Below are 17,916 nucleotides of genomic sequence, written 5' to 3'. Positions count from 1 at the left end.
TGAGAGTCAGTGTGTGTGGGACCTGTACCCCAGTGAGAGTCGGTGTGTGCGGGACCCGTACCCCAGTGAGAGTCAGTGTGTGTGGGACCCGTACCCCAGTGAGAGTCAGTGTGTGTGGAACCCGTACCCCAGTGAGAGTCAGTATGTGTGGAACCCATTCCCCAGTGAGAGTCAGTGTTTGTGGGACCCGTACCCAGTGAGAGTCAGTGTGTGTGGGACCCGTACCCCAGTGAGAGTCAGTGTGTGTGGGACCCGTACCCCAGTGAGAGTCAGTGTGTGGAGCTGTACCCCAGTGAGAGTCAGTGTGTGCGGGACCCGTACCCCAGTGAGAGTCACTGTGTGTGAGACCCGTACCCCAGTGAGAGTCAGTGTGTGTGGAACCCGTACCCCAGTGAGAGTCAGTATGTGTGGAACCCATTCCCCAGTGAGAGTCAGTGTTTGTGGGACCCGTACCCCAGTGAGAGTCAGTGTGTGTGGGACCCGTACCCCAGTGAGAGTCAGTGTGTGTGGGACCCGTACCCCAGTGAGAGTCAGTGTGTGTGGGACCCGTACCCCAGTGAGAGTCAGTGTGTGGAGCTGTACCCCAGTGAGAGTCAGTGTGTGCGGGACCCGTACCCCAGTGAGAGTCACTGTGTGTGAGACCCGTACCCCAGTGAGAGTCAGTGTGTGTGGAACCCGTACCCCAGTGAGAGTCAGTATGTGTGGAACCCATTCCCCAGTGAGAGTCAGTGTTTGTGGGACCCGTACCCCAGTGAGAGTCAGTGTGTGTGGGACCCGTACCCCAGTGAGAGTCAGTGTGTGTGGGACCCGTACCCCAGTGAGAGTCAGTGTGTGTGGGACCCGTACCCCAGTGAGAGTCAGTGTGTGTGGGACCCGTACCCCAGTGAGAGTCAGTGTGTGTGGGATCCGTACCCCAGTGAGAGTCAGTGAGTGTGGAATCTGTACCCCAGGGGGAGTTGGTGCCTTTAGGATAGCTGCTAGTGTGGATATATTTTGCTTCATAACTTGCTATAAGCTGGACAAATTTGGAAATAATTTTCTGTGCAATATTGTGGAGAATGCAGTCACTCAATATGCAAGGAACACCTGAGAGGGAAAAGGGAAGATGGTGTGTGTGTATATATGAGATTGTGTGGGGAGACAGGAGTGTGTGAGAGTGTGAGCATGTGTGGAAAACATGAGAGCAAACAAATGTGCGTGGCGAGTTTTATGTGTGTGTGTAATGGATGTGCAAGTGTGTCTGTTGAGCGTGCAAGTGCGTGTGAGTGTGGAAGGGGGCGAGTGTGAGAGGTTTTACACTGGATTCTTGTGTTAATGGGAGTGGGGAGGTTGTAGGAACTCTGCTACAGTATCGCTCTCACCTTTTTTTGTTTGCAGGGCTAAGTTTAAGAAAGTTTTTTTGAAAAGCGGCATTGATTGAACGAAGATACAAGTCCAATTCTTTGTAACCGTGGACTTGGCCACCTGACCTTGCACTATTATATAGTTTAATAAAAACTCAACAACAAAAAAAAATCACCTGACAATTTCTTTAATCCATGTAGAGCTAACTTGTTAATCTTTGCTGTGATTCTCCTGCATGTTAAATCGTTTAACCATCAATAGTTTTAAACAGACTTAAAATTTATATATAAATATATCAAAAAATTGTTGATGCATCTCTGCTGAATGTCCATTTTGTTAAGTGATTGAACGCATGTTAACCCAATCGCATTCTAAAAAATAAAAAAATAAATAAAGGCTTTTTTTCCCAAATTATTTTGGTGTAGTGTTGAGTCTCTACTCCTCCGGACGAGAAACCAAGGGGGCATCAGTGCCTGTGGAGCCTGTACCCCACAGAGAATCAATTCAGGGAGTCCCTTCTACGCACACAGATTTAGACACTGTGGTAGTATGTATTGTTGTATCAATCCACACTGATATTCTAGTGCAATGCTGAGGGAGCCCAGCACTGTAGGAGGTGCAGACTTTCAAACGTTAAGTTAAACCGAAGCTCGTTAGCCCTCTCAGGAGGGCATCAAAGATCCCACAGCCTCTATTTGAAGGTAGGCAGGTAGGTTTTCCCTTGTGTCCTAACCTCAACCAACATCATTGAAACAACACATTATCGGGTTATTATCTCATTGCCGTTTGTGGGAGCTTGCTATGCACAAATTGACTGCCTAGTTTCCTACAACAGTGACTGACTGCACTTCCACATTGGTTATTAAACGGTGTGGGGCCACCCTGAACTTGTGAAGGAAGTGGGAATTATTTTTACGATAGCTTTAGACGGGTCGCGGGGAGCTGTTGGGGTTTTTAATTTTCCACACTTGCGACTGAATAGAGCTTATTTTACCCATTGCAGGCCCTAAAATCGAGAATGGATGAGCTGTTGCCTTTAATCCCCGTGCTGGAGCAGTACATAGCTGACGCCAAGTTGCTGTTGCAGTTTAAGGCGGAAGCGGCGAATCTCACAGCTGTACTGGCCGAGCTGCAGGAAGAGATCGGAGCGTACGACTATGAAGAGCTCCTGGCCAGAGTCTCCAATCTTGAGGACAGGCTTCGGGCCTGCATGCAAAAATTAGGTAGGCCCCAAATCGCGCGTCTTAAACAGTTTACGCGGAATTGGCTGCTCCCCGAGGGGGGGGTGCTGAATCGCGGATCGGAGGCAGCGACAGTGGGGGTCCTGAGGGTCTCTGGTTGCTCCACCCGCATACAAGTGGGGGCGGCAAGAAGGCAACCCCCTGAAATTCAGCATTTCCCTACTCCCCCTGCCCTTCCTGCCTCTCCGGAAACACTGCTTACTCCCGACCTGTCTGAGTGGCTGGGATTCCAGTGTCCTCCCTCCCTCCCTGCCCTAGGTGGACACAAAGAGGGTGACTGCTGGTAGGTTGTTTGACTACAAGGCCATGGCCAAACCCCTACTCCCAATCAAATTCAGCTTTGCATGGTGGGCTGCCGGTGGGGTAGTGATCAGGTGCAAGGGGCACTAACAGCTTCCTTTTATGTCCCTTCCACTGATTGGGTGCCATCTCCCCAAAACATCTAACTGGGGGTCAGATCAGTGAGCTCCACACTGACCAGGACTCCCCGACACACAGGCAGAATGTGACATTAAGAAGCAGGCCGTGAGTGGGCTGCAGAGTTCGTTCACTCCCATACGAGCTGAGATCTGGGGTAGAAACACAAGCAGTCAGCCATGAACAGCATCACAGTGAGACCATTGCAAAGGAGTCTGTGTCTTTCTGACTAGGATACTCAACAGGTACAGCAAGGGGGGAGAGTCCTGGGGCACTCCCCTGCCAGGTGAGCCAGCACACCCAACGCTGGATAGGCCCCAGTTAAAGCCACCTGTCTGACAGCACATTCCAACGAGGGGGTTGGTTCCAGAGTAGAGCGACGATGAGCTAAGTTTCTAACGGGTTCCACAGCAAGAGTGGCAAACAGAGAATCAACTTGAATCTCTCCATCGGTATTTGAATAGGCCAGGAGGTCTGACCCCCATCCCCCGGGGCCACATCTCAGCAGACCCTCGTGCTTGCCCTGCTGGCCCACTCTCTGGTTGTTGGGGAGGAGGGGTCGATGGGGACAGGGTTCAGAGTGATAGACCGAGCTTGACCACATCAGCACACATTGCCCACTCACTCCAGTTACACTTTCTTCATCAATTCCAGCCTGCGGCAAGTTGACGGGAATCAGCAACCCACTCACCGTCAAGACGTCCGGCTCAAGGTTTGGTGCCTGGATGACTGATCCTGCTTCACCAGAGGGTGACACCAAGGTACGTCCCGGCATCACCGTATTGCACATTCACTTCAAACTCGACCAATGGCCATTTAATCTCCCCAGGGCTCGGGGGGATGGAGGAGGAAGAGCATCAATGAGAATGCAAAATGTATAGAGAACATGGGTGGGGGGAGAAATAATCATCCGTGGAATAAGTTATTAGTTGTAATATATATAAATGCCTTGGAAGAAAATGTAGTGGGTCTGATTAGCAAGTTTGCGGATGATACTAAGATTGCAGGAGCTGCGGATAGTGATGAAGATTGTCACAGAATACAGCAGGATATAGATAGGCTGCAAAATTGGGCAGAGAAATGGCAGATGGAGTTTAACCTGGACAAATGCGAGGTGATGCACTTTAGTAGAACCAATTCAGGTGGGAGCTATAAAATAAATAGCAGAACCATCAGGAGCAGAGAGACACAGAGAGATCTGGGTGTGCAGGTCCACAGATCCTTAAAAGTGGCAGCACAGGTGGAACTGGTGGTAATGAAAGCATACGGCATGCTTGCCTTCATAGGACGGGGTATCGAGAATAAAAGCTCAAAAATTATGTTGCAGTTATATAGAACGTTGGTTAGGCCACATTTGGAATACTGTGTCCAATTCTGGCCACCACACTACCAGAAGGACGTGGAGGCTTTGGAGAGAGTGCAGAAAAGGTTCACCAGGATGTTGCCTGGTATGCAGGGTATTAGCTGCGAAGAGCAATTGAATAAACTGGGATTATTATCCCTAGAGAGAAGGAGGCTGAGGGGTAACCTGATAGAAGTTTATAAAATTATTAGGGATATGGATAGGGTGAACAGTTGGAGGCGTTTTCCTGAGGCCGGAAATGACAATTGCAAGGGGGCACAAGATCTACTCCCATTTGGAAGCAAGGGGTCGTATTAGTGAGAGGCAGCACCGTTTTGTGAAGGAGAGGTCGTGTCTCACTAACTTGATAAGAGTTTTTCGAGGAGGTCACAAAGATGATTGATGCAGGTAGGGCAGTGGATGTTGTCTATATGGACTTCAGTAAGGCCTTTGACAAGGTCCCTCATGGCAGACTGGTACAAAAGGTGAAGTCACGCGGGATCAGGGGTGAGCTGGCAAGGTGGATACAGAACTGGCTAGGTCATAGACGGCAGAGAGTAGCGATGGAAGGGTGCTTATCTGATTGGAGGGCTGTGACCAGTGGTGTTCCGCAGGGATCAGAGCTGGGACCTTTGCTGTTTGTAGTATATATAAATGATTTGGAGGGAAATGTAACTGGTCTGATTAGTAAGTTTGCGGACAACACAAAGGTTGGTGGAATTGCGGATAGCGATGAGGACTGCCAGAGGATACAGCAGGATTTAGATTGTTTGGAGACTTGGGCGGAGAGATGGCAGATGGAGTTTAATCCAGACAAATGTGAGGTAATGCATTTTGAAAGGTCTAATGCAAGTAGGGAATATAGAGTGAATGGTAGAACCCTCAAGAGTATTGAAAGTCAAAGAGATCTAGGTGTACAGGTCCACAGGTCACTGAAAGGGGCAACACAGGTGGAGAAGGTAGTCAAGAAGGCATACGGCATGCTTGCCTTCATTGGCCGGGGCATTGAGTATAAGAATTGGCAAGTCATGTTGCAGCTGTATAGAACCTTAGTTAGGCCACACTTGAAGTATAGTGTTCAATTCTGGTCGCCACACTACGAGAAGAATGTGGAGGCTTTAGAGAGGGTGCAGAAGAGATTTACCAGAATGTTGCCTGGTATGGAGGGCATGAGCTATGAGGAGAGGTTGAATAAACTTGGTTTGTTCGCCACTGGAACGAAGAAGGTTGAGGGGCGACCTGATAGAGGTATACAAAATTATGAGGGGCATAGACAGAGTGGATAGTCAGAGGCTTTTCCCCGGGGTAGAGGGGCCAATTACTAGGGGGCATAGGTGTAAGGTGAGAGGGGCAAGGTTTAGAGTAGATGTACGAGGCAAGTTTTTTTCGCAGAGGGTAGTGGGTGCCTGGAACTCGCTACCGGAGGAGGTGGTGGAAGCAGGGACGATAGTGACATTTAAGGGGCATCTTGACAAATACATGAATAGGATGGGAATAGAGGGATACGGACCCAGGAAGTGTAGAAGATTGTAGTTTAGTCGGGCAGCATGGTCGGCACGGGCTTGGAGGGCCGAAAGGCCTGTTCCTGTGCTGTACTTTTCTTTGTTCGTTGGTCAAGGTGAGGGGAGAAAGGTTCAGTGGAGATGTGCGGGGGAAGTTTTTTACACAGAGGGTGGTGGTGGCCTGGAATGCACGGCCCAGTGAGGCGGTTGAGGCAGCTACGTTAACGACCTTTAAGACTTATCTGGATAGGCTCATGGACAGACGGGGTATAGAAGGACACAGGCGGTTGGTCTGGATAGGACACGTGATTGGCGCAGGCTTGGAGGGCCGAAGGGCCTGTTCCTCTGCGGATTGTTCTTTGTCGTTCTAAATTTGAAATCCCTGGATTAAGGCGACCGGGGGGCCTGTTGTTAGCGCCACAGGGTTTTTTTGTGTATAAATCCTGGAGCGCAAAGAATGGAGGACAAAAATAAGAAGATATATTCAACCTTTAACCTACTGTTGTGAGGCAGGATTGGAGGGTTCTGGGTGAAGACAGGAACATTGCCCGCATCATCAGGGCCAAGTCTACCAGGGTCAGACAGGCTGGTCAGGCCGCATGTGTACCGAGAACAGTCAAGTTCGCATTTACAATATGGTCCCTCTCCCAGAAATGGGAGAAATCACAGATAAATGAAGAGATAAAAGAGGAAAACAGATTCTTGAACAATGTAGGTGAATGTTGAGAGGAACAGGATTGAAATACAGAGGTTTGGTTAGGCCGAGCTCAGAGTATGGTGAACAATTCTGGTCTCCGTATTATGAAAAGGATCTGGAGGAGGCTGGGGATGATTAAGGAGGTAAAATATCTCCATTCTGCCAGGAAAGATTGTACAAGCTGCAGCTTTTTTCGGGAAAGAGAAAGGCTGGGGGGGTGGGGGGGGGGTAACTTGATAGAAGCCTTTAAACTTATCAAAGAATTTGATCGGCTCGACAAAGAGAATATGTTTCAGCTTGGGGCAGAGAACAGAGCTCGGGGCCACAAATACAACATAGCCATACAAGGAGACCATTCAGCCCATTGAGTCGATGCCAGCCCATTGAGAGAGCTGTCCAATCAGTCTTCAACTTTGTATCTAATTCACTTCCCAAAGTTCCTGTTGAATCTGCTTCCACCACCCTTTCAGGTAGCCTCTTCCAGATCACAGCACCTCGCTGCGTTTAAACAAATCCCCTCATCCCCCAACCCCCCGCCGGCTCTTATTCCAATTCCTTAAATCTGTCTCCTCTGGATAGCGAAGTTTCTCTTTGTTTACTCTATCCGAACCCTCCCTGATGTTGAACGCCTCGATTAAACCTCCTCTTGGCCTTTTCTGCTCCGAGGAGACCAATCCCAGCTTCTCCAGCGAAAACAGAACATTCTGGAAACTCTCAGCAGGTGGGGCAGCGTCGAGAGAACGTTTCGGCTCGATGACCTTTAATTTGAACCGAGGGAGGAGAGAAATCTTTTTGAGCAAGTGGGAAGAGAGGAGGAAGAACAAAAGGCGGCCTGTGATTGGGCGGAGGGCAGGATCTAATGGTAATGGGTAAAGACACAACAGGTGAGGTGTGAATGGCTGATAGCAGCCACCCGAATGCAAAGTGAAGGAATAAAGAGGGAAAGTCGAATATTGGAAGCAGCAAAAATAGAAGTTATGATCCCAGACTGTTGAACGCACTGTGGAGTCTAGAAGGCTAGAGAGCGTCAAAGCGAAAGATGAGGTGTCTGCATTGAGTGTCATTGGACACGACATATGAACATCCGAATGAGGGACCATTCAGCCCCTCGAACCTGCTCCACCATTCAGTGAGATCACAGCTGATCAGAGTGTAATCGCAGCCCCACTTACCTGCCGACCCTGATAACCTTTGAGTCAATCTACCTCTGCCTTTTAGACGTTCACTGACCCGGCCTCCACTACTTTTTGGGAGAGTTCCAAAGATTTACCACCCTCTCTGAGAGAAAAAACATTCTTTCCGTCTCCTTTTTAAGCGGGAGACCCTTTTTTCCCCAAACTGTGTCCCCTGGTTCCAACCTCTGCCGGAAGGGGAAACGCCTTCTCCAAATCCACCTCCTTAAACCCCCTCAGGATCTCCTGTTTCAATAAGATCACCTCTCATTAATCGAAATTCCCAATAGGTACTGGCCCAACCTATCTAACCTTTACATGCAAGGTGAAATGATCCCACCGCAGATATGGCAACTGCTTCCAACACACATAGATCCTTCAGGGTATCAAATTCCGGTCGAGGACAGGAAGGTCAGAGTGGGAGCAAGGTGGAGGACGGAAACGAGAGGTGACTGGAAGGTCCGGATCGTGCCTGCGGACTGAGGGGGTGTTCCACAAAGCGGTGGCTCGGTCTGCCTTTCACCCCCCCCAATGTGCAGGAGACCACATTGTGAACAAATAAACTGAAAGGGCACCAAGCAAATTCCTGCTTCACTTGGAAGGAGTATTTGGGGCCTCGGAGGGTGAGAAGGGAGGAGGCAAAAGGACAAATGTTGCATGTCCGGCAGTTGCCTGGATAGGTGGAGTGGGAAAGGGAGGGAGTGTTGAGGGTGACTGAGGAGAGGAACTGGTTCACTCAGCGGGAACGGTTCCTCTGGAATGCTGAAAGGGGAAGATGGGGACCATTCCGCTGGGGTTGGTTGGAATGGTGGGGGAGGATCAGTTGAATGTGGAGGCTGGTGGGGTGAAAGGTGGGGACAAGGGGAGCCCTGACGCTGTTCTGCGAGGGAGGGGTAGCGGTGAGAGCAGAAGTGTGGGAAATAGATTGGATACAATGGAGTGTCAGTACGGAGGGAGTGCCGCACTGTCAGAGGGTCAGAACTGAGGGAGTGCCGCACTGTCAGAGGGTCAGTCCTGAGGGAATGCCGCACTGTCAGAGGGTCAGTACTGAGGGAGTGCTGCACTGTCAGAGGGTCAGTACTGAGGGAGTGCCGCACTATCAGAGGGTCAATACTGAGGGAGTGCCATACTGTCAGAGGGTCAGTACTGAGGGAGTGCCGCACTGTCAGAGGGTCAGTACTGAGGGAGTGCCATACTGTCAGAGGGTCAGTACTGAGGGAGTGCCGCACTGTCAGAGGGTCAGTCCTGAGGGAATGCCGCACTGTCAGAGGGTCAGTACTGAGGGAGTGCTGCACTGTCAGAGGGTCAGTACTGAGGGAGTGCCGCACTGTCAGAGGGTCAGTACTGAGGGAGTGCCATACTGTCAGAGGGTCAGTACTGAGGGAGTGCCGCACTGTCAGAGGGTCAGTACTGAGGGAGTGCCGCACTGTCAGAGGGTCAGTACTGAGGGAGTGCTGCACTGTCAGAGGGTCAGTAATGAGGGAGTGCCGCACTGTCAGAGGGTCAGTACTGAGGGAGTGCCGCACTGTCAGAGGGTCAGTACTGAGGGAGTGCCGCACTGTCAGAGGGTCAGTACTAAGGGAGTGCTGCACTGTCAGAGGGTCAGTACTGAGGGAGTGCTGCACTGTCAGAGGGTCAGTACTGAGGGAGTGCCGCACTGTCGGAGAGTCAGTACTGAGGGAGTGCTGCACTGTCAGAGGGTCAGTACTGAGGGAGTGCAGCACTGTCAGAGGGTCAGTACTGACGGAGTGCTGCACTGTCAGAGGGTCAGTACTGAGGGAGTGCTGTACTGTCAGAGGGTCAGTACTGAGGGAGTGCTGCACTGTCAGAGGGTCAGTACTGAGGGAGTTCCGCACTGTCAGAGGGTCAGTACTGAGGGAGTGCCGTACTGTCAGAGGGTCAGTACTGAGGCAGTGCCGCACTGTCAGAGGGTCAGTACTGAGGCACTGCCGCACTGTCAGAGGGTCAGTACTGAGGGAGTGCCGCACTGTCAGAGGGTCAGTACTGAGGGAGTGCCGCACTGTCAGAAGGTCAGTACTGAGGGAGTGCCGCACTGTCAGAGGGTCAGTACTGAGGGAGTGCCGCACTGTCAGAGGGTCAGTACTGAGGGAGTGCTGCACTGTCAGAGGGTCAGTACTGAGGGAGTGCCGCACTGTCAGAGGGTCAGTACTGAGGGAGTGCCGCACTGTCAGAAGGTCAGTACTGAGGGAGTGTCGCACTGTCAGAGGGTCAGTACTGAGGGAGTGCCGCACTGTCAGAAGGTCAGTACTGAGGGAGTGCCGCACTGTCAGAGGGTCAGTACTGAGGGAGTGCTGCACTGTCAGAGGGTCAGTACTGAGGGAGTGCCGCACTGTCAGAGGGTCAGTACTGAGGGAGTGCCGCACTGTCAGAGGGTCAGTACTGAGGGAGTGCTGCACTGTCAGAGGGTCAGTACTGAGGGAGTGCCGCACTGTCAGAAGGTCAGTACTGAGGGAGTGCCGCACTGTCAGAGGGTCAGTATTGAGGGAGTGCCGCACTGTCAGAGGGTCAGTACTGAGGGAGTGCCGCACTGTCAGAGGTTCAGTACTGATGGAATGCAGCACTGTCAGAGGGTCAGTACTGAGGGAGAGCCGCACTGCTAGAGGGTCAGTACTGAGGGAGTGCCGCACTGTCAGAGGGTCAGTACTGAGGGAGTGCTGCACTGTCAGAGGGTCAGTACTTGGGGAGTGCCGCACTGTCAGAGGGTCAGTACTGAGGGAGTGTCGCACTGTCAGAGGTTCAGTACTGAGGGAGTGCTGCACTGTCAGAGGGTCAGTACTGAGGGAGGGCCGCACTGTCAGAGGGTCAGTACTGAGGGAGTGCCGCACTGTCAGAGGGTCAGTACTGAGGGAGTGCTGCACTGTCAGAGTGTCAGTACTGAGGGAGTGTCGCACTGTCAGAGGTTCAGTACTGAGGGAGTGCTGCACTGTCAGAGGGTCAGTACTGAGGGAGTGCCGTACTGTCAGTTGGTCAGTACTGAGGGAGTGCCGCACTGTCAGAGAGTCAGTACTGAGGGAGTGCCGCACTGTCAGAGGGTCAGGACTGAGGGAGTGCCATACTGTCAGAGGGTCAGTACTGAGGGAGTGCCGCACTGTCAGAGGGTCAGTCCTGAGGGAGTGCCACACTGTCAGAGGGTCAGTACTGAGGGAGCGCCGCACTGTCAGAGAGTCAGTACTGAGGGACTGCCGCACTGTCAGAGGGTCAGTACTGAGGGAGTGCTGCACTGTCAGAGGGTCAGTACTGAGGGAGCGTCGCACTGTCAGAGGGTCAGTACTGAGGAAGTGCCGCACTGTCAGAGGGTCAGTACTGAGGGAGTGCCGCACTGTCAGAGGGTCAGTACTGAGGGAGTGCCGCACTGTCAGAGGGTCAGTACTGAGGGAGTGCCGCACTGTCAGAGGGTCAGTACTGAGGGAGTGCCGCACTGTCAGAGGGTCAGTACTGAGGGAGTGCCGCACTGTCAGAGGGTCAGTACTGAGGGAGTGCCGCACTGTCAGAGGGTCAGTACTGAGGGAGTGCCGCACTGTCAGAGGGTCAGTACTGAGGGAGTGCCGCACTGTCAGAGGGTCAGTACTGAGGGAGTGCCGCACTGTCAGAGGGTCAGTACTGAGGGAGTGCCGCACTGTCAGAGGGTCAGTACTGAGGGAGTGCCGCACTGTCAGAGGGTCAGTCATAGCAGGTGAAGAGGTGCCATTAGAACAGCATGCCCAGAGCACTGCGTTAATGTTATTGTAATTATGCAGCTTTTCCTCGAGGTTTCCCGCTGTCTGTTTGATTCTCTAACTTTGTTCAAATTAATTTACGGGATGTGGGCGTGGCAGGCTCGGCCAGCATTTATTGCCCATCCCTAGTTGCCTAGAAGGTGGGTGTGAGCTGCCTTCTTGAACATCTGCAGTCCTTGAGGTGTAGGTGCACACACTGTGCTGTTAGGGATATACTAAAAAGCGGAATAATAAATCTTTTGATTAAGAACTTCGATTTCACTGAGGAGGCTGTAGGTCAATCTACATCCAACAATCTGCTCTGAAAACTCTGCCCATGTTTTGCCAGCTGCTGCCAGACCCAGCACTGCAGCTGAGCTCACCTCGGCGTTCTAAAACAATTCACCACTTTCTAAATCAAACAACCCACAACATTCTTTTAAAAAGTAAATTCTCCCTAACCTGTTGAGAAATCCTTTAAAAAATAAATTCCAGGATCCAGATTTGCATCGTAGCATCACATTCGGCCCACCTGAGTCTGCACCAACGCTCTGAAACACCACCCCACCTAGGCCCACCTCCCCACTCAATCCCCGTACCCCCACCTAACCTGCACATCCCTGGACACTAAGGGGTGGTTTTACCATGACCAATCTACCTAACCTGCACATCTTTGGACTGAAACATCTTTGCCAAGAACTAATTGTCTCTTCCTTAGGCCATATCCCAAACTGTTTATCAAGAGCTGTTGAAATTGCCCATTACTGTTTCGGTTAGTTGTTTACAGACTATGAAACAGGAGCAGAAACATTACCTCCACCACTGAAGGTGGGGTGCGACAATGAGGTGCTAAACCTTGGTCTCTTCTGTTGTCAAAGATCCCTCGGCCCTATTTCAAAAAGCCGGGGATTTCAGCCCAGTTCCCCAGTCAATATTTATCCTTCAAACTACACCTACAAGCAGCATATCTTTATCATCTTGCTGTTGGGAGATCTTGCCGTGCTCCCTACATCACAGCAGTGTCAAATGTCCAAAATATTTAGTTGGTTATAAAATGATTTGGGACGTCCTGAAGTGGAGACAGCTGCTATATCAATGAAAGTCTCTTTTTCTCCCGTGTTGCCCCTTCTGGAGAAGTGTGAAGTGAGGTTTTTCCTCACCTTGCCAGACTGTCTGTACACGCGTCCACACTGTCAGCACTTCAACTGTCCACATTGCAATCCCTCGCCGAATTGTTTAATCTCCTCGTTCTGTTCCCGTCGCGGGCTATTTCTGTATCTCACTTTTTCAATCTCTATTGATTTTGAAATTGATTTCTCGTCCAGAGTGACTTTAATTCTGCAGCGAAGTTTTAGCTGAACCCTAGTTCTCCCTGCACCTTTCAGTTACTGCTGACAAAATATTCACGCTATAGAGCCATAGTAAAAGCAAGTGTCCCAGCACTAACCCCCATGGACCACCCCGCCCCCTCCCCGACCCGCCCCCTTCCCACAGACCCACCTCTGACATCCCAGGCCAAGGGGACAGCGCCCTGAGCTGAACGCAATTGCCTTAAATTGGGTTCCTATTATGCTGAATTGAAACTATTGGAGCAGGAGACAGTGAGGAAAGTGTAGCAGATGTAAACAGTCAACACTGAACAGAACCAATGAGGCAATTTTTATAAATAATTGATTCAGCGGAACTTAAAACGCAGTTCAGAGTGTAACAGCGCAGAAAGCATTTTCCCGCCAGGATAACGAGAGCAGCCAGGAGGATGGTGAGGATGGGGCAAGTTCTCACTGAGAAGAGAATGTGTTATATTGATGGTCCTGAGATTGGAATATTCCTCACAAATAGAAACATCTTCTCTAGTACCACCCTGTCAAGCCCCTTCATAATTAAAAAAAACTCTATCAGTAACAACAACACGTGTTTATATCCCATCTTTAATATAATCGGACATCCCAAGATACTTCATAGGAGTGTTATAAAACAGAACTGGTGATATAAGGGCAGATGCCCAAAAGCGTCTTAAAGCTGGAGGGTGAGAGGTGGAGGGAATTCCAGAGCGAGGCGTCCAGGTAATTGAAGACACATTTACCTGTGGTGGAGAAATTAGAATTGGGGATGTGCAGGAGGCCAGAATTTGACAAGTGTGGAGGTCTCGGGGAGATTACAGCGGCCACGGACGGATTTTAACACAAAGGATGAGAATTTGAGGCATTGATCAATGGAGAGTTGGTTTCGGCCAACAAGTGAGGGGTGACGGGTGAATGGGGTGTGGTACAAGTGGGCACGTGGAAGAAGAGTTTTGAATAACCACACGTTTGCTGAGGGTAGAATGTGGAGAGCCAGCAAGGGGTGTACTGGAATAGTCCAGCGAGGGGTGTACTGGAATAGTCCAGCGAGGGGTGTACTGGAATAGTCCAGTGAGGGGTGTACTGGAATAGTCCAGTGAGGGGTGTACTGGAATAGTCCAGCGAGGGGTGTATTGGAATAGTCCAGTGAGGGGTGTACTGGAATAGTCCAGCGAGGGGTGTATTGGAATAGTCCAGCGGGGGTGTACTGGAATAGTCCGGCGAGGGTGTACTGGAATAGTCCGGTGTAGCAGAAGAAAAGGCCTGAATGAGGCTCTCCGGAGGAGAGGAGCTGAGACGGACAATATTATTGAAATGGAAATAGGCGATGAAGCAATCAGAAGTTCATCTTAGGGTCAGATATGGCACCAAGGTTGTGAATTGGCAGGTTGAGGATCCGCCAATGGCCAGGGAGAGGGCTGGAGTCAGAGACTGAGGAACAGAGTCTGGAGCAGGGAACAGTGGCTTCAACCTTCCCATTGTTTAATTGGAGGCAATTTGTGCTGATCCTGTACTGGGTGTTGAATAAGCAGTCGGATAATGTAGCAACTGTGGAGGAGTGGGGAGAGGTGGGTGTCATCAGTGTACATGGGAGAACTAACACTGTGTCTTCAGTTGATGTCAATGAGGGGCAGCTTATAGATGAGAAATAGGAGGGAGTCAGGGATCGATTCCTGGGGGACGCCAGTGGTAAGAGTGCGAGAACAGGGAGAGAAACCATTGTCAGTGATTCTCTGGTTACAATGAAATGAAAATGAAAATCGCTTATTGTCACAAGTAGGCTTCAAATGAAGTTACTGTGAAAAGCCCCTAGTCACCACATTCCGGCGCCTGTTCGGGGAGGCTGGTACGGGAATTGAACCCGCGCTGCTGGCCTGCCTTGGTCTGCTTTCAAAGCCAGCGATTTAGCCCAGTGCTAAACCAACCTGAGAGATTTTTTTTTTTTTTAATTCCAATGAAGGGGCAATTTCGCGTGGCCAATCCACCTAGCCTGCACGTCTTTGGGTTGTGGGGGTGAGACCCACGCAGACACAGGGAAGGTTTCCCTTTCTCACAGTCACACAGGGTGTCATTTGTGACTCTGATAAGAGCTGTTCGGTACTGTAGCAGAGCAGAAAGCTGATTGGAGGGACTCAAACATGGGACTCCAGGAAAGGTGGACTCTGGTCTGATTTACTCTGATGTTAAATCCATCTTGATGCTGTCTTGTTTAATTTTCCTCTAGGTTTATTACATGGATGGTTACCATAACAACCGCTTTGTGCGTGTCTATAAGTCCCTGCAGGATTTTATGAGTACAGACAATTTCACAGTGCACCGTCTGCCTCACCCCTGGTCTGGCACTGGGCAGGTAGTTTACAACCAAACCTTGTACTTTAACAAGTACCAGAGCCACATCATCATCAAGTTCCACATCCCAACGGAGCGGCTGCTTACTCAACGAAGCCTGGACTACGCGGGATACAACAACATGTACCCTTACTCCTGGGGTGGCCACTCGGATATTGACCTGATGGTGGACGAGGGGGGGCTGTGGGCTGTCTATGCCACCAACCAGAATGCGGGGAACATCGTCATCAGCAAGCTGGACCTAGGGACCCTGGAGGTGGTACGGAGCTGGAATACCGGCTACCCAAAGCGCAGTGCAGGCGAGGCCTTCATGATCTGTGGCACTCTGTACATGACCAACTCACACCTGGGCGGTGCCAAAGTTTATTACTCGTACAACACCAATACTTCCACCTACGAATACACTGACATCCAGTTCCACAACCAATACTCTCACATCTCCATGCTGGACTATAACCCCAAGGACCGAGCCCTCTACACCTGGAACAATGGTCACCAGGTTCTGTATAATGTCACATTGTTCCACATCATTAAATCAGATGAATTATAAAACCACACAAACTCCTTCATTTACAAAATTATACAGTATAGACATATATAAATCTGTAGGTCCTGTACAGGTATATTTATATATTCTGTAAAAGGACACATAGCATAATTGAAAATTTGGGCTTCATTTCTGGGTTGTTGCTCTCTCCGCGTGATGAGAGTTTCTGAATAAGCAATGTCCATCCTTGTTTCGAACTCAAAGGGGTGGAAATTGGAAACAATCGATGGAATAGCCCCTCCACCCCCATGTATCCTCTCTCTCCATTCCTTCCTTCCCCTTATCCACCTACCTCTCCACTCCCCTTTCCCCCTCCCCATCTTACCCTTCCATCCAATCCTCCCTACCCTCTCCTCCACTCTCCCTCCCTTTCGCTCCTGAATTATTCCTCCAATATTGAGGACAGCAAGAGTCTCATTGTTCCCGGGGGTGGGGGGGGGGGGGGGGGGGGGACAGTGAAGATCACAGCAGGAACAGGCAATGAGTAACCACGGTAACCATCCCTGCTGACGGATCAAAGGCATCCTCATCATTGTTTGATCTCAAACAGTCCTGCAATATGTGGGGGGAGGGGGAGAGATGATTCCACCGATCTGCACCCCCCCATCCCCGAAACACCCCCACTTCTTCAAAAGACTGTTTTATGTTGGTTGCAGTCTCTGACAACACAAATGGGACGGATTATTTGGATATGCGACTGTCAGACTAACTGGATTTCACCCTCACTGTTGCCTGCAGTTACCTGTTCCAGCATTAACGAGCTGCCTCATCGTTTTAATCTGAAACTATATAATTATTTGAAAAACAGTTTCTGTATCAAATCTGTTGTGTGGTGAATAGTGTGTCACAGTTTATCAGTGACGCATTGTAAAGGCCCATTTAACATCTGTGTGTTGAATATTACAGTGTGAGGTGCATCGTATTAACTAGAGTATTTCCCCATCATAGCACCTGGTACTTTAAGATTCTGTTCTCAGTACAAGCAGGTCTGTTTGTAGAGTTTAAATATTTCATATCCAGCCCATCTCTGTCCAAACCATATTATCACATTGATGAATTACCAACTGTTAGAATATTGTTTAATTCTTTTGCAAAGCTGTGGATATGTGTGAATGAAAGTGAGAATATACCTGAACATGCATTTGTGTGTGTCTATCTCTATTAGTCTGTGTGTGCATGTTTACACATCTGATTCTGTCTTTGTGTACACCTGTGTGTTTGTCTTTGTTAGTGTGTGTGTGTTGGGGGTAGGGGTATCCATCTCCACGTGTGTTTACGTTGGTGTCTACATATATGTCTGCCACCGTGTGTCGGTTTCTGACCATGTACAAGAGGTCAATGCGTGTCTGTTGGTATGTGTGAATGCGGGTGCGTGTCATTGTGTCTGTGGGCATCTGGTGTGTGTGGGTGCATGGGATTTTATGTGAGTGTGTGTGTGAGAGTGTGTAAGTGTCTCTGTGACTGCTTCTGTCTGCCAGTGTGTGTGTGTGTGTGTGTGTGAGAGAGAGTCTGTGACAGTATCCGAGTGTGAGCCATACGTGTATGTGCATCCATCAGTCTGTGTGAGTGAGAGTCTTGGTGTGTGTGAGTGTGGGTTTTTGAGTGTGTCAGTGAGTGTGAGTGTGTCAGTGAGTGTGCCAGTGGGTGTGTGTGTTTAGACTTTTATCTCTTGTTCTCCACCAATGGCAGTGAATGGCGAGGTTGGTATGTGCTGCTACTGACTTGTTACAGGGAAACAGCACGACTGTTAGATTCAGCCTCTGTACCTCCTCCTTTCTATTTTATCATTAAAAGGAGTGAAGATGAACTGTGTACAGCAATGTGAATCCTTCATCTTTGTGCTTTCGATCAGCAGCTTTAACTTGAAGCATTTCTTATACTGCAATCACCCTGACCACGTTGACGAAAGGTTGCTGATCTGAAGTGAGAACTCTGTTTCTCTCTCTCCACAGAAGCTGGCAGGCCTGCTGAGTATTTGCAACATTTCCTGTTTTTATTTGAGATTTCCAAAGCTCGCAGCGTTTTGCTTGTGTGTCACTGGAATCTTTGTATGGAATGGTAGCAAGAAACACATTGTTGCCCAAAGTACATCCAGACTCGACTCGTACAATCTTGTAGCACAGAAAGAGGCCAGTCCCCCAGTCTGCATGTCCCTCTGGAAAAAAAGCGATTGAATGCATCCCATTCCCTGCTCGTTCCCGATGACCCTGTAAACATCACCTTTTCCCTGCTCGTTCCCGATGACCCTG

The 17,916-nt window shown here is 50.0% G+C and overlaps 1 protein-coding gene across 1 annotated transcript in view; it reads left to right on the top strand.

Annotated features, from left to right (window-relative positions):
- The window catches only part of LOC140399361 (noelin-like), a 48,901-nt gene extending 31,427 nt beyond the window's left edge, over window positions 1–17,474 (top strand). Inside the window, exons 4-6 of the mRNA XM_072488933.1 lie at window positions 2,348–2,567; window positions 3,657–3,763; window positions 14,996–17,474. Of these exons, the coding sequence (XP_072345034.1) occupies window positions 2,348–2,567; window positions 3,657–3,763; window positions 14,996–15,670 (1,002 nt within the window). The 3' untranslated portion in view covers window positions 15,671–17,474. The remainder of the gene's footprint in view (window positions 1–2,347; window positions 2,568–3,656; window positions 3,764–14,995) is intronic.
- The last annotated feature ends 442 nt before the right edge of the window (window positions 17,475–17,916 follow it).

Source organism: Scyliorhinus torazame, chromosome 22, assembly GCF_047496885.1.
Source record: "Scyliorhinus torazame isolate Kashiwa2021f chromosome 22, sScyTor2.1, whole genome shotgun sequence".
Classification (NCBI taxonomy): domain Eukaryota; kingdom Metazoa; phylum Chordata; class Chondrichthyes; order Carcharhiniformes; family Scyliorhinidae; genus Scyliorhinus; species Scyliorhinus torazame.
This window is presented reverse-complemented; position numbering and strand designations above follow the sequence as displayed.